The 17,024-nt window shown below is 40.1% G+C and overlaps 1 protein-coding gene across 1 annotated transcript; it reads right to left on the bottom strand.

The window, feature by feature from the left end:
* Window positions 1-10,335: 10,335 nt before the first annotated feature.
* On the bottom strand, window positions 10,336-16,335 carry atp5pd (ATP synthase peripheral stalk subunit d). The gene is made up of 6 exons (XM_085352541.1): window positions 16,269-16,335; window positions 13,132-13,270; window positions 12,716-12,812; window positions 11,927-11,998; window positions 11,683-11,745; window positions 10,336-10,595 (listed from the first exon to the last, which is right to left on the bottom strand). Exons 2-6 carry the CDS (start codon window positions 13,251-13,253, stop codon window positions 10,464-10,466), a joined length of 486 nt encoding a protein of 161 aa, XP_085208667.1. The 5' UTR covers window positions 13,254-13,270; window positions 16,269-16,335; the 3' UTR covers window positions 10,336-10,463.
* Window positions 16,336-17,024: the final 689 nt, after the last annotated feature.

The following is a 17,024-nucleotide window of genomic DNA, read 5'->3' as shown; positions in this document are numbered from 1 at the left end:
ATATTGTACATTTTGAAGCTCTGTGTGCTTTGTTCAAAACAAAAACAAAAAAAACGTGATGTACAGTTCTGAATTTATTTCCTATGACAGATGTATAAAATGAAAGACTCTTATTTTGTTTAAAAACGTATTGCAGTTTAAAACCTGAGTTATTTTTTTTCAGGTTGTACAATTGTTTAAAAAAAAAAAAAGAAACCAAAAAGTTTTTTTTGTTTTTTTGTCACTGAGAAGAATAAAAACTTTTATTCCCATGTGCATGCTTACATGTGTGATGTTTGCATACTCTTCATGTATACAGATGTGTGTGTGTGTGTGTGTGTGTGTGTGTGTGGTGGCAGATTTTAGACAAAAGTATTAGTAATCGGAAGATAATTATTTAACTGCTTTGACTTTGACTAACTTGAGCTTTTATTTCTAATTTTATATTTTAGATAAAACTATGGTGGCCTGTAGGTACAAATACAAAACACAAAGGAATGAAAAGCAAAGCAACATTTGAGAAAACAAAAAAGTAAAGACCTCTTTTATTTAAGAAGTGTATCAATATCTAATCTTTAAAAAAATGTTATAAACCAAATTATTAGAAAATAATACTCATTGATAATATTCAATCATTTTGGCCATAATGAACCTAATTTAGGGACACAATAGTGCTCTAAGCCTAAATGCTGCAATTTTAAAGAAACCTGGTGGGTCAAAGTAGCTCAAACAATATTCACAAAGCTGTTAAAGAGTTTCATTTTCACCTGATTCTCCATTGGAATGAAAACGCAGTCATACGGTGTGCATTAGCTTCTTCACCTCAGCTTTGAGCTGAGACTCTCTGCCAGGGGTACAGAGAGATTGATATCAGAGAGTTGGGGTGGATTCCTCTGCACTGGTTCCTGTGGTGATGGGGTGGCTGTGTGTCAAGGTCGATGTGAAAGGCCCCTTTGTTCCAGCGCAGCAGTCTAGTATGGGAGAGACGACTGAAGACAAACCTGAATACAACCCTGTGACGGGGCACGCAGCATAAAGTCGCGCTCTCCAACCACGCTAATTTTGAATGACGTGCACAACTCTGCTCAGGCACCACATTTAAATGAAAGCCTTTCATTTTCATCACCTCTAAATAAAACACAAAGAATTGGAATATTGGAACTTGTAGCTGTGCAGCACCAGCTGATGCAGCCTGTGAGCCAAGCCTGTTGAGATGACATCCAGTTCATGGCCAAGGCTCCTTTTGTCTGACTTTTCACTTTAAACGGAAATGCACCTAGAATGTCTTTCAGTAAGGTGCCCCACACGGACAATAGCTTTTCCAGACAGCACTGCCCATTGAAATGAATGTCTGGATTCCAGCTAAAAAGCCAGAGGTCCTGGAATTGCTCACTGGGAAATGCAAACAGAGTTTCTATGGTAATGATTCCTTACTGTGAACATTTTTTTGCTCTGGCTTTAAGACCAGGAGCCATGGAGTTAGAGGAGCAGGAGGAAGAGGAGGGTAAGTGGGTATTATTTGACTGCTGGGTCCTTCACTGGTTCTCAAAAGAACCCTCTCTCCTTTTTCCCGGGCCAAACGGCATTTTCATTTCAGGTAACAAACACAGAGTGTTCAGGTGTTTCCTACGCACACTTACATCTCTACATGACTGCTGTGCTGTGTACCCTTTCATATAAATTTCATATAAGTATCTATATCAGGCAAGCTGTACACATCCTGTGTGTTATGAGGATATTTTCAGAGTTTGTATAATTTGGAATATATTCTTTCTTTCTTTCTTTCTTTCTTTCTTTCTTTCTTTCTTTCTTTCTTTCTTTCTTTCTAGTACACATTGTTTCTTATCCTTTAAAAGTTAAACAATTAATTAAAGGGGAAAAAAATCACAGATTAACCAATATCAGGCCAGGGTGCAAAGTTCCACGGGATGGCTTAAATCAAAAAGTGTTTGATTATACATTAGTGAAGCAGCTTTGCAAAAAAAGAAAAAAGAAAAAGAAAAGAAGCTATCAACAATATAAATACAATTATGATGACCATCGTGTATATTTTCCAGTCAGTGTAGCCAGCTGGTGAGCAGTTCTTCAGAGGCTCTCGTGTCATGAGGGCGTGCATTCAATTAATGCATTGCACACATGCAATCGGTTAAACCTTCTTGGGCGAGGTCAGATTTTGTTGTATTACCAGTTGAGAAGGATCAGTCTCAACCAGACATAAATATGTGGAGCCATTGTGCTGTCTGCGTGATTCAGCCAGAAGTCACTGCATGGTCATCTTGTGGGTGGAATTTTTTTAAAAAGAAGGGAAAAAACTGCTGTTGAAACTACAGCCAGGGTGCAAAGTCAGAAGGAAGGGCAGTCAAGTTAAAGAGCAGGAGAACCCCTGCAGTAGGATGAGGCCGAGTTTCTGAGTTTCGTGTAGTGGTTAATATTTCGGTGCCTCTTTGGGAAGTGCTGGAATGTGGGGAATGTGTTGACTTCACACACACATGCATGCGCGGCAACCCCCAACACACCGCCGCCTTGATTAGCCGGAATCAATAGAGTCTCTGTGGTTTTTCTGTTTGCATGCATGTGTGCGTGTGTGTATGCTAGTGCGTTAGTGTGTATGCCTCCACTGTGCACGTGGCTCTAACCCCAGCACACATAAACACACCGCCCCAGTGGCCAGATAGCTGCCACCCACACTGAGCCACAACTTACTCTGCAGCTGCAGTCCCAACGCCTCCAAGCTGACACAAATCTGCCGTGACACTTCTGTAATGCAGTCACATGTACACGGTGAACATAGTTTATCCGATTTTAAATCCATTTAAAATTTGCCCTTTTTCCTGTCTATTTGTCATGTGGAATATTATTATGCCTTTTATATTGTTTAGTGTTCATTTTATTTGATGAAACTGACTTCAGTTTATGGATTGTAGATGTATGTTTATTATACAAAATTACAGTTCAGCTGTGTACAATTTTCTAAAATTGTACATTTGTTTCGACCGCCTTGTTTTTTGACAGCTGGCCTTTGCTGGATGGGTTTTCCTTCTCTACTAACTACTTTAAAATGCTGCTCCATAGTAAATATACTGCATTTCTATAGTGGTTTTCTATTTCATTCTTCTTACAAGGTTCATTCACCCTTTCACACACACATTTTTACAAAAACTTTTTTTTCTGTGCCTAACCATTTTGCCTAACATTCACACACACACACTCACACTTAGATGGAAATGTCAGGGGCAGCTCGGTGTTTAGTATGTTGCCCAAGGATGCTTCAGCATGCAAACTAGAGACGCCAGGGATAAAACCACCTTCTGGTTATTATATGACCAGCCCTACCTCCTGCCCCAGCTGCCCCAATTGTCAGTCACTTTTTATCTTCTTTGAAAATTTCTTCTTCTGTGATTATTTAAGTGGGATATTTATCATGTTGGAAAATTTACCTTGTGCTGTTCATCAATCTCCTTTTCATCGTATCTTACAATATTTAATCTGTGCCCAGAGCTCTGGTTTCCTTGTGGACGCTGCCTGAGAATTAATCTCTTCAGTGCAAGGTTACATAAATCAAGAAATGCGTGTGTGGCTGTTTTCAAGGATAGCTGATAGTTTGTGTTTTACATAGTTGTGTCTTACTGCTTCATTTGTGATGTCTCGCATCTTTCTGAAATCTCACAGTTCAGTTTCTGACTTGTTTAGACCGTTCCTTTATATGTGCCGTAGAGGTAAAGCAGATCATCAACTAACCAGAGGTTGGTGGTTTGATCCCTGGCACTCCAGTCTGCATACCAAAGTATCCTTGGGCAATATACTAAAGTCTGAGTTGCCCCTTTTTCACTGACTCATTCACATAAGTGTGAATGTTAGATAGAAAGCACATAAATGTAGAAAAAAAGTGATAGTATGAGTGGGTGAATGTTGTGTAAAGCACATTTATGTAAGTGCTTTCATGTATTTAGTCTAAACTGCATTTGTACTCACTGTTCTTGCAGTGGTCACAGTGGCACAAAGGTTCTACTTTAGGGGTCCTTTTTGATAAACATACGGCCTGCGGTCCAGAACCTGCCCACCAAATGAACTAATCTGGCCCACTAATTTGAAAAATGTAGAATGTTTATTTGTTACACAGTAAAAAAAAATCTGTGAATTTACTGATAATTTATTTTGCTTTTTTAGTAAATAAAGCCCATTTTTCCCACAGTGTAAGCCCAGAGAGCCACACTGCAGTCTGCTACTGCAGCATTTCTTCATAATGTGGAAAAACTGAGACATATTGCTAAACACCTGCTTCATCTTTTTAAAGATATCCCAGGGACTGTATGTGTAGTTAAACACATTTTACATGTTAGCGCTTAAACTAAGGGAAGCAGGTTTTTTAATAGCTTGTTGGGCAATAGCCTTACTGTTCCCGCGCACTTCAGATGAAACCGGGCTGTATGTGGCAAATTATAAACGAGTTCTCACTCCTGGTCTAACCTGTTTGCTTATATTGATGAATAGAATAAATTGCTCAGTTTTGCTGCACTCTGCATTGTTGTGCATGATTGCAATCCCACTTCAAGACATACAGAGATGAAACCTTAGAAAAAGTGGTTCAACAAGCTGTTAAGGCCCCTCCCTGCATGATTATTAATCCCCAGTGGGTCATGAGTTTCCCAGTCATAAAATTCCTTGCAGTCACCTCCCCCAACAAGGCTGCATGGCAGGATTAAAGACTAGGGTGTTGGGTGTCTATAGCAAAATGCAACTGCAGGGTCAGAGCATGGCCCTGCATGTCTCAGTATCAGGTATCAAAGAAGATTGGGAAATAACGTGTTCCAACGTACTAAATGTGTAGTATGCATTAAGCAAACCAGACGCTGTCTTCATCAGATGGTTTGGAGATCACCGTAGGTTCGTTTTGGCTGATGGTAGCCTGTCAAGACAAGGTTTCGCTCCATCTTCTAGTTGGCAGACAAGTTTTGGGATCACATCCAGACAAAAATACAGAGTAGCATTGGCCAAAGTCTGCTGATGAAAATAGAGTTCATGCACGTGATAGAAAAACGCCAGACTGCTATGTTTTATCATGTAGATGACTCCCTCTTGGCTGATGTCTGTATTATGACTAATTATTTCTGTTTGTGTGAATGGTGATTTAGTGCTGCAGTCTGCTCCTACAAGACAGCCTTTTGTCCTAAACCGTCCTCTTTCTCAATGAGTGACTGTGCGGCTGCTGTCAGCTCACATGGATCCCAGAGGCAGCGTCGAGGTGCCCCGTTCCCTCGGCAAACATGCCAGTGTCCTCCAGAGTGGGGGGTCCCGCTGCAAGGAGCAACTCTGAGTTCCCCCCACAATGCTCGGCGGCCCAATAAGGGAACAGAATTTGGCTCGGAGGACGTCAAGCAAACATGCAGCAAATGGCACTTTTATTTGCTTGCCGTCACATCCCCTCCCCCAGCGACCTTCATTTACTGGGATCCACAGTGCCATTTCCAGCAGCCCCATGGCAACAGCAGGACTTGTCAACAGGGGTACAACTTTCTCATGATGTCACCGTGCCGTGAATGATTTGCAGCCCCTAGAAAGTTGATGAAACTCCTTGAACTGATATTTTCTTGCAAACACAAAACAACACAAGCTTTGGATTTATAGATATGAAGCTTCACTTTGAACTGGATAGAAGGAGCATATTTTGCATCAAGTTAATAAGAACACGGTCCTGCTTTCTTTCATTCAATGATGCGATACATTGTAACTGGAACATTATAGAAATATTCACAGACCTGAATGACAAAAGCCCATCCTGTCGCTACACCTACCCTGACTCAATCTTGCCTTTGAATGAGCGTGTTGTTGTGTGCTCTATACAACCTGTCATTCATCAGCACTTGCTTCTTTTCTAATTGTGATAATGTGACCTGCTCAGGCCCCATTGCTCTCAGGCCTGTCAGATGCATCGGTCAGAGAGGAAGATCTCCTGTTTGCACAGCCCAGTGAGCACCAGTTGCTTTGCCCTGTTGGTTGACTCCTCCTTGGTAACTGGGCCAACCCACTTTGACCTCTGACCGGGGCTGTGGCCTTTGGATAGGTGGAGAAAAAAATGGCTCCTGCCTAAATTCAGCCATTAAATTCTGGAGTAGACGGGGCCATGCCCTCTAGCCTCCAAAGGAAACACACATTTTAGGGCATTGTGGCATGACAAAGATCATCAGCCCATGGCGGTGCAAGTGCAGAGCGTGATAGATTGCATAATTTAACATGTGACATTTGATGGATGTCCAAATGAGGGCTATAATAGGTTGTGTGAAGGATAGGTAGGAAGTGAACACTTAGATTTCCACACAGGAGCGGATGTGAGCTGTTTGCTCTGAGGACAGAATGATGGATCGATTCTGAATGGGGGACAACGGCACTAAAGAGGATCTAGGTGCATCCTCCCTGTGTTTAATATACAAACATTACTGTTTGTCCGGACAGCGAGACAGTTTCTAAGGCTAACACAATTCAAAGTAATATGTCAACAACACTGAACAAACCAAGAAATGAATGTGGCAAAAGTCACATTTAGCGAGGTAACAAATAAACATGTTTCCACCCTCATTGACTAATGCTCCACTGCTCCATTCGTGTCAAACAATCCCAATAACCATGCCAGAGTCCTTGGATCCAAGATTTCTCACAAAATTGCGTAGCCACCCCTTCTTTTCTTTTTTGTTTTCAAGGAGCCACACTTTATTGTAATATTTTAAAGTGTGCTTGAGTTATAACAGTTCTTCAGGCTTGTAGTTTTTCATTGGTGATTAAATCCTTTTTCACTCATTTTCAAGCCAGTCCTTGTACCTGACTATTTGAAGCCACTTAACGTTGCTCCATGAAGTGTTTAAGAATAAAAAGGCACCACACTCAAAAGTCCAACCAGTGTTGTGTCTACATACAAAAGGCAACTTAGGAAAATTGCATTTTAAATGACTTTGTTGCTAACAGCCTGTTGCAAAACAATAAATTCTTCCCTAATTTTCAAACTTAATCTACAACTAATGATCATTTTTGGTTTTTTTATTTTTATTTTTGCCCCCCCAAAAAGTGACTCCACCCAAAAATTGAAGAAACTGTAAAAGTGTCAGGCCTAAGAACTATCTGCAGTCGATGAACTATATCTGAAAATGATTTTCTTAAGAAATAGGAAAAAAAACTGAAGCATCAGATTCACAATGACTTCATTTTTCAAACTGAGAAATTACAAGAAAGCGAATAACAATACATGGCTGCTCGTATTTTCACATTTACAACATAAAGAATGGAGGGGTGACTTAAGACTTGTGAATAGCACTTTGGATGTTTAAGATATTTTCTTTCACACCAAGATTATGCCCTCCAAGTCATCTTGGCTCAGTTTTTTAATACACATTGGTGTTGAAACATCTTATACTCTGTATTCCAGGTTACATGCCACAGGAGAGCAGAGGGATTTCATTAAAATCATTACTGGCTGTAAAACAGTGCGCCGAGTCCTGAGCCGTGGCAACAGTTAATAAGCAGACAAGTGTTGGCAACAGCTGAATGGTCAGCTGGGAAAAGAATGGCTGAGGCAAGGGAAAGTATAACTACAGGGGGTCATGCACTCACACTTGCATATGTGTGTAGCTGTTTCGCATAGTAGCTTAGCACAGGTGACTCCCACTGACCATTAATCACAGTCGGGGAACCTGTTGTGTTGCACAGCAGAACAAAAAAATAAGAACACAGTTACAGACCGAGAGGGGATGAAACACATATGTTTGTGGTCTCATTTATCAAGAGAAAGAAAGAAAAAAAGCATGTTTTTATTTTCCCCCTGCTTTGTTTTTGCCAACAATTTATCCCCACTGACTTTTTTTCAGACTGTTTCCTTCTCTTTTTCAGTCTCACTCTTTGGTATCTATTCCAGAAAACTGTGTTGAGGCTGTATGCAAAGGTGGCAACACCGTCACGTCGAGTTTGCCCAGTCGCAGACTAAAGAGACAAGCGCTCTGTAGTGTGACATGCTGTGTAGATTTTGTGAGGATTATCACCGCTCCACTGTGGAATGTCTTACTGGGAGAAATCAGAGTGGATGGATGAGGCCACGGGAGCCCACTCTGCTAAAAATGTGAAGCGGGCTGAAGATTTCCATTTCTAGTTTTTGTCTGTAACTACAGCAAGGCCGAAATGTTAATCTTACTCTTCATTTTATCTTTAAATTGAATCGTTTTAACATATTTATTCAATATTCAGGAGAAGACAGACTGAGGTTTCCATATATTAGAAGTTTGGTTTGATTCCCAGCTCCTCAAGTCAACATGTCAAAGTGGGTGATTGTGGCTCTGAGAGCTTTGAGTGGTCGAGCTAGACTAGAAGCATAAATGCAGTCTGCTTACCATTTTGTGTTGCTTTGTGTTTAAAATTAAAATCCTCATGAATCTCCTTTTATTGTGCAATCTATCTGCATGCAATTTTGTGAGTCTTATATTACTGCATTACTCTTTAAGTTAATTACAAGAACTGCTGATGCTCACTGTACTGTAAAGGATCACACTCTTTAGGGACCCATACTACTTACCTCTTATACAAGTAGTTGCAAATTTTAAAATCACTTGTATGCAGATAGCATCCAGCTGTTCTGCTCTTTCCCACCTAACCAGATTTCTAAACTTGCAGATCTAAAGACATATTAGACTGCCATCAAGTGTTGGTTAAAAGCTCATTTTCAACAATTACATTTCTGACTAAACAGTAGCTCAGATATTTAATCCCAAAGATCAAACAATACCTCAGATCTGCGAGATCTTCTGTAGATTAAAATTTTGTGTAACACTGGGGGTTATCTTGGACAGTTACCTGCCTTTAAGGCTTTTATGTCAGGAAGCTGACTTGATCTTTTCATCTCAGGGACACTGCTGAGGTAAGATGAAATGTTTCCAAGGTGGAATTGGAGAAATTGTTCATGCTCTTATCTTTTCCCGCTGAAATATTTGCAACTGTCTACTTAAATGTCTTGAAAAATCATCTTTAAATCAGGTTCAGTCTGTCTAAAATACAGCTAGGGATTTCATATCTCTCATATTTTGGAGTATCTTCACTCTGCCTCCTCTTAGCTTTGGAGTTCTTGTTTTAACTCTCAAAGCTTTGAATGGTTAAGACACCACAGACCCTCTCTGAACTTTTACTGACCTACTCTTCCAAGATGTTTGTTACGTCTTTGAAGCGTAGGTTACTGCTGGTGCCTTGTACTCATTTTACACTTAAGGCATTCTTTTTTGGCATTTGGGAAGTTTCATGTGTGTTCTTTAATATATGTTTTCCTTTTGTGTATTCTTTTAGGTGTCAAGCACCTTGTTACTTTGTCTGTAAAAGGTGCTTTATAAATGTACTAGAATTGCTTGTAGAGGTTTGCCAAAAGTTGGTCATGATTGAGAAAATGTTCTCATTTCATAGTAAATTAGGCTTAAACAGGCAAAAACGCTGGTAGAGCAATGTTTTTACTCTATGTTTCATTGCTGAACACAGAAGGCTCGACTCGCTTCATTATGCTTTTTCAGCCCAATGTCGCCCCCTGCAGGTTCCTCTTAATGCAGCAGCTTTCGTCGGTGTCGTCGAGGTTGGGGTACATTCCCGTACTTATCACCATTAAGCCTGCAGTGATGGGCCGAGTTACATACAGCATTAAGCCACAAACCAAAGCCATAATAATAGTGCAGTGAGAGCACAGAAAGCGGGCTTTATGTTTAAAGTCTCTCTCCAGTCCCAGAGAGACTGCTCGTATTTCCATCTGTGGTGAAATGCGGATTTATACTGTAGTCATAACAAAGCCTGAACAAGACTGACACTGCGTAATAAAAGGGTTGGATGATCATTTGTTCTGCAGACATAGCTGTCCACAAACTGATGGATTGCTTGACTGTCTAACGTAACAGTGTATAGCATGTATTCATACATCGAGGGATTACCTAACGACACACAGAAGTAAATATAGAATAAGGAAGAGCTGCGTCTGCCTTTCTGATGAGGAAAACTGACAAAGACGAGGCATTGCGGGTTCCCCAAAGGCAGCACCGACCCCACGAAAGAGGGAAACTGTACTCTCCTTTCTGCTGAGTGTGACTTGGCCGAGTGTGTGCTTAAAAACTGTGTATCCACAAGGGTCGAGTTTTCAGTGAGAGCCGGGCGATATTTCATACCAAATTTAGAAAGAAAACAGTTAAAGGTATCAAGTTGAGTTCATGACGCCTGGGAAGAAATCCTGTAATAAAATAACAGTTGTTTGCCTGCGAGGGATCTGAGAGGTTGTTTATAATGGGTCTGTGAACACTGATGAACTTTGACGCTATTTGATGACCACAAAAAAAACAAGACAGGAGCCACGATTTCAGGATTTAATTACGCCAAATTACAAAGAAATAAAACACACGATGCTTTCATTTCTTGAGAAGTTGATGTACAGACTTATAGACAGATCTTTCCTCAGCATATGGAATATAAATAGTGTGGTGAATTTACAGATCAGCAATGGGCTTGTGTGGCCAATAAGGATGCTTTTCTTTGTCCAGCTTTGTTTCTGGGAATGTGTCATTCAGGTCTTCAATCGTCATCTGGTCAAATGGGATCATGTTCTTGAATTTTTCCAGCTGGGAAAGGAAGAAAAGATGATCAGAAAAAAGAAAACAAAACAAAACATGGCTTTAATAAACCCTACTAGGCCTTAAGTGGAAATGTCTCAGCCGACTTTTTTCTCCTTCAGAATAAAATGTGCTGCCAGTTTTCCATGAACACCCAATATTCAGAAGCACTGGGTGCTACTGAATATCCACCTGAATCTGATAAATACAGAGTAAAGTGGTTGCCCCATGATCGGAAGGTTGGGGGTTCGAATCCACTGAACGGCTATTCTGAGGTACCCCTGAGCAAGGTACTGTCCCTACACACTGCTCTCCGGGCACCTGCTCAGTGGCTGCCCACTGCTTCACTGAGTGAATGGGCCAAATGCAGAGAAAAAAAACAAGTAATTTCCCCACGGGGATCAATAAAGTATACATCATTATTATTATCATTATTATCACTGACTGTGACTGTGTTCTGGACTGCCAATTTATTTAATATTCCTCTGTCTCTGAATGTGTGCCAGCCTGAAATTAAACTGTGGCTGTCAGAGTTGGTGGAGACACGTATACATAATAATGTATACGTGTATATATACGTATACATTATTATGTATACGTGTGTATATATACATATACTTGTACTTCTGGGAGTATAAGTGTTGAGGGGGGAGCGGAGGCTGCCATTGCAACTTGGATAAATGCTATAATGATTACAGAGTATCTGAAGACTGCCCTTCGCCTCAAACAGGTGGAGCTCCAAACTGCCTTTTCTGCTAATTAATTCTGTGATGTTAACGCTGTGCGCCCCAGTGCACTTTTTCCAGCAGTCACCTGTTGTCTCGGGTGTGGCTATGATACTTTAACCTGATCTAACAGGTGCAAACGTTTTCTGGACCCCTGAGGCAAGTGAAAATCCCGTCATCGCTTCCTGTGTTTCTGCTCCAGCTCCTGACAAACTGCTGCCAGGTACTAACACCTAATGCAAAACCGAGTCAAGTCAAGTAGATGCTAGCGGAAAATAGCCTGATGTTTGAGCTTAAGGAAAGATGGTGTTGAAAAAGTTAAATGTCACTTAAGTTGTCCAAAAATAACAAATGAAAAGTATAAGGCTCACCTGTTTTTCATACTGAGCGATACGAGCCTTGGATGCTTCAATGTAGGCAGTGGCTGTTTTGTTCTGGAAGACAAGTAAACATTACAAAAGACTCATTCATGTGCATGTTCATTATCCGTGTTTATGTTGTGCTTGACTTTTTTTATTTTTTCAAAATTAAACTTTGGATTTTGTCCTTCTCAGCTTTATGTTCAGGATGGGACACACATTCTTACATCCACCACCTCCAAACAGAGGCACTCACCGCTTCCTCCTCCTGAGCATTTATAATTGCTGTCTGAGTGTCTACAGGCTCCGGGACCTTCAGGGCACTGAACTGTGGGACACATTAAATATAAGGTTTATACATTCAAGTAACTGGAAAAAAGGCCACAAGTACGCAAAATACACAAAGCACAGCTGCTAATTTTTTCCCAGTATTTTTAAGCACTGGTTCAAATGTTTCTAACCCCTGTGAAAAACTGTAACTAAAGTGAATCTGGCTGCTGTTTTGGTTTAAACTTTAAAAAATGCTGGAAAAAATGAGTGCAAATTAAAAAGCATGATTATTTTGCCAAAAGCCTGTAACTGGAAAATATCAGTAATATTAATATGACGTTAACATTTTACATTTCTTCATTAAAGCTATCGTAGAGGCACTACGACACTGATTCTAAAAATGTTGGGACACTGTGTAAAATGTAAAGAACAGAATTCAAATCATATTTCATTTGCAATTCGTTGCTAATAAAACATCTCATTTTGTAACTAATTAGGTTAATTGGCAACAGGGCAGTTGCATGCTTGGTTATATAAAAAGCAGCTTAGATAGGCAGAATCTCAAAAGGAAAGGTGGGCAGAGGTTCACCCATCAACAGACTTTTATTAAAAGTGGTAGATTTTTCATATTTGATATGTTTCAAACACGTTTCTAGGTTTTACTATGAATAAAAAAAGGAGCTTATGAGATTTACAAATCATTGCATTCTATGTTTATTTGTATGTTGCGTGGGTGCCAACTTCTTTTGAATCGGTACATTTAGTGCAGGCTTACCTTCTTTTCAAACTCATCCACCATGCCTGCTTTAGCCACAACAGATCTGTAGTAGCTCCAGTCAATAGCAGGAGGTTTCTCGGGTAGAGAGGTGAGTCTGTGAACACACAACAGCTAACTTACTGTCATCACAAGACATGTAAACAGACAAGACATGACAGAAGAGCTCCTATTGACAAAATCTGCACACTTTCACAGATGTATTCTGGGCATACTCATGATGCAATGCCAATAACAGATGCAGAGGTCGTCTAAATAAAGTTAATTACAGTTAACTAAATACTAAGAAATAATACCAAACATGTATGACACGGGTGGCAAAGAATAGCATGTTGGTGACTTCACATCAGGCTATTTTATGGGTGCAATGCGCCTTTGTAAAATGCTGGAACAGGGTTTGAAGACTGAATACACACTTGGCAGCAATGGCATCACTTCGTGTCTTCAGGTTGTTGAACATGGTCCTCTGGTTGGGCGGCACCCTCTCAGCGAAAGCCGTCCAGTCAATGGCCTTCAGTGCAGCTCGTCTCCCAGCCATGTTTGGGAATGTGTGAGCTGAAGAGGACAACAAGACCAGAGACCGGTGTTTCAGATTAACTGGTGTTGGTCAAACAGAACGCAGGGACTGAAGCTGTCACAATTTCAGCTTTACATTTGGATTCCTGTGCTGGTTGTTTTTAATGCAACACTTCAGTCATCAGAAAGACACTAAACAAAATCTGAAAACAAATAAAAGTATTCCATAAAAAGGTTGTACTGGTTTTCATAAGAAACATATTTACATTTGCTTGACTCATTTAAAGATTCTTCTCCTGAAAGTGAAACTCCTACAAATACCTCTGTTCCCAACTTTCAGGTGACAAACTTATACTGAGGCCATTTAGTAAATCCAGCAGCTTTTTAACATCAAAAGAAGGCTCTGCGCTGCTGCAGACATTAGTAAATCTGACCCTAAACTAGAGCTGGGCGATATGAGATTTTTTCATATCACGATATGTTTTTTTCATTTCAGGCGATAACGATATCTATCACGATATAAGCCAAATAACTATATTTGTAAGATTTAAATGTGCCGTTGCTCACAAGTAAAATGTGAAATAATCAGCAGCTTGTTTTTATTTAAAATTCAAATTCAATTTTTTTTTTTTATTTGTCACGTACACAGTCATACACAGTACGATATGTAGTGAAATGTTAAATATTTATTTCCCATAATAAGTTCAACAGGGTAGATGTACTTAAGGAACATGAGACTTTTTCAGATAAATAAAGGCAAATATTGCAAACTACACAAAAGGCAGCCGCTAAAGCGTTTAAGTTTCAAAATAGGACAAACGAAACAGACTAAATGGTCAATTCCACTTAGAAACAAAATATTAATTCTAAAAATAAATCTTAGTTTGTTTTACAGAAGAACAGACAAAACTGACTAACTTTTGTCAATATCAAATAAACTGAGAACTAAAAGGAAATTCTCAATCTCTCCTTGTTGTATAGCTGAGCTTTTCAAACAGTTTTAACAGTTACTTTAGTCTGACAAAAGCCGAATGACGAATTAGCGCTTCCAGTCAGAGACTGAGGCTACGTCCACACGTACACGGGTATTTTTGAAAACGGAGATTTTCCATTTTCGTTTTAAAAAATAATCCCGTCCACACATAAAGGCAGAAATGAAGGAAAACGCTGCTATGAACATGCCAAAGCAGCAGGTGGCGCTAGATTCCTAACCGTGCCTAAATGTTGGCCAATCAGAAGTCTAGAAGCCTCGGTGGGAAAAAGTAAACAAAGCTGGGGCATAGAAGCAGAACCGAGTCGTATGTGTGGAGGGACAGTAACTGTGTGTATATGTAAGCATTTAAACACTGCAGAGAGTAGAATTAACAGTAACAGTATTGTAGAAGTTAATTTCACCGAAACAATAACGTGGCGCACAGTGTGACGCATGCACCAGTTTATTGTATTTCCAGACTTGCTTTCGGCACAGTTTACAGTGCACGCTACTCTGTTTTTTGTCAGACTTGAAATAGCCGAAATACCTTCACACTACGGAACTTCTATGGCTCTTCCGTTTGACAATCTCTCCGGCATTGGAACCATCATCTGTTTTCTCTTCGGTCACGCTCGGTTGATTTTTCTAGTCGGCACACTCATTTCCTCCATTACGCGCTGGCTCCATTACCCGCTGGCTGCTTCCCAAACAAACACACGTGCGGCTTGGCACTTGTGCTGTACATAACAAGTCACGCGACGTGACGCTGCGGCTGTGATTGGTTCGGCTCTGCGCTACTTAATTTGGATTGGCTGACCTTTTTTTTTTTTTTTTTTTTTTTTTTTTTGAGGACAAGAGCGGCGAGGTCTATCGCGATAGCTTAATTTCTCTATCGAGTAAAAGTTATATCGCGATACATATCGTTATCGTTCTATCGCCCAGCTCTACCCTAAACGTTCTTCCATCTTTAAAATGCCAGCCTTTGTAATAAGGGATATTTTTTCACAGGCTTTTCTCATTTAAATCACCCCATAAAACAACAGGGTTGGAACGCAGTGTGCCGCTTTGTAGTCCATCTTCAACACGGCGGACATCCTGAGTCACATCGTTAAGGAGAGACAAGTGTAAGGCTGTTCTCTTTTCCTAAGTCCTGAGAAATTCTCCTATCCACTTTTCCTTGTAAGAGTTTAGGAAAAGAGATTAGGACTAGGATACAGGAGGTACTTTTGGAAAGCATTCCAGGTGTAGTTGTGTCACAGGTTAACCGGGTTTACTGTCACAATGACAGCGTAACATGGGCTGACATCCAATCTGAGTGCAGATACGTGTATGTGTAATTGTATGGTGTAGTTGCAGTGATGATCGATCTCACATCAAAGAAAGCTTTCGGGAATATTTAAAATATCCTGGTATGTTTAAAACACATTGAGCTGGTCATTGTCTAAAAATGGAGAATGAGCACTGAGCATATAGCTGCCGACGTTAGACTGACTGGGTGAACAGCACCATGCAGGGAAACCCGAAAGTCGGTGGAGCTGATCGGTGATGTCATAGGGAAAATATCGGCTTGTGATTTATGTTACAGAAACACAAAGGTGCGCGACCGGACAGAAGGCTTTTTAATATTTATTTATTTGTTTTTAATTAAAATAATGTAATCGTTGTCTGAAGATAATTTTCATACTGATTATCACCTTACAATCAATAACGATGCTGCTTTAACTTTCTGGGTAAAATATTGCTCAGTGAGAGCCATTAAAGGGTTGTTTTTCTTAACAGATTGTTTTTTTTATTTATTATTGTTGTTCTTATTAAAATGTCCCATCCGCACACTTATGTTATACAGCTAACGCAATGTGCCTTCAGTCTAATGAACTTAAAACGTAGCTAAACATTAGCAGCATAAGCATCCCGAGGTTAGCACGCAGTAAACACAGTTTATACGTTGCTGTCGTTTTATTTTTTCTAACATTTTGTGAACAACTTTGAAAAAGATGTCCAAGATTAGACTGTGGCGATTAGTTTTAAGGTTTGTTTTGATAAATCTGAACTTCATGTACATACCAACTCCGCAGGGACAGACCGCCGACAGGAAGCGGAAGACTGTCTTCTTCTTCTACATATATATTGGCGGTTGGCAAACAACTGAAAGGTGCATTACCGCCACCAACTGGTATGGAGTGTGGTCTGGAACATCACTCAAAAAACCCTAAAAAACCCAAACAAACAAAGCCCATCATTAATCCTTTTCCCTATTTCCACCATAAACTCTGGGACCACTACTGCTACACCAGTTTCTCTCCACATCATATTGTAAGCCTTTTCTATGTCAAAAAACACTGCAACTACATTCTCTTTATTTATTTCTGCTGAGTTCATGTTCCAAACACAATACCGGATCCATTGCATTTCTCCCTCTTCGGAACCCACTTTGATGTTTAGATATATAGCCTTTACTTTCTGTATAGTATATTAATCTTTCATTTATCATTCGTTCCATTACTTTGCAGACATTTGATGTTAAAGCGATAGGCCTGTAAATTTCCTGGGTGGACACCACCACAGCCTCCTTCCAGCTTTGTGGCAGTTTTCCACCCTCCCAAACTCTGTTATACAACTCTAACAAAAGATCTTTAGCTGACTCACTGAGTTGGTTTAACATGATATAGCATGCCTGATCTATTCCTGGTGCTGATAATTTAGATTTCTAGAGTACTCGATGTAGTTCTGTCTTTGTAAAAGGAATATTTAATGAATCATCTGTATCCTCTACCAGTTCCAATAAGTCTCCATTCTCTGTAATTGTCATTTCTCTTCCTC

This window comes from Diplotaxodon limnothrissa, linkage group LG4 (genome assembly GCF_057381915.1).
Source record: "Diplotaxodon limnothrissa isolate DT_005_m linkage group LG4, D_limnothrissa_male_GT1.1, whole genome shotgun sequence".
NCBI classification, from domain to species: domain Eukaryota; kingdom Metazoa; phylum Chordata; class Actinopteri; order Cichliformes; family Cichlidae; genus Diplotaxodon; species Diplotaxodon limnothrissa.
The sequence above is the reverse complement of the archived record's forward strand: the minus strand, read 5'-3'. Positions and strand labels throughout refer to the sequence as shown.

Excerpts from the sequence above, each read along its gene's own strand:
- atp5pd (XM_085352541.1), bottom strand. The coding sequence starts at position 13,253 with ATGGCTGGGAGACGAGCTGCACTGAAGGCCATTGACTGGACGGCTTTC. Across the intron at positions 12,813-13,131 it reads AGTGATGCCATTGCTGCCAA|ACTCACCTCTCTACCCGAGA; the intron begins GTGTGTATTCAG and ends GTGTGTTCACAG. Across the intron at positions 11,999-12,715 it reads TGGATGAGTTTGAAAAGAAG|TTCAGTGCCCTGAAGGTCCC; the intron begins GTAAGCCTGCAC and ends TGTGTCCCACAG.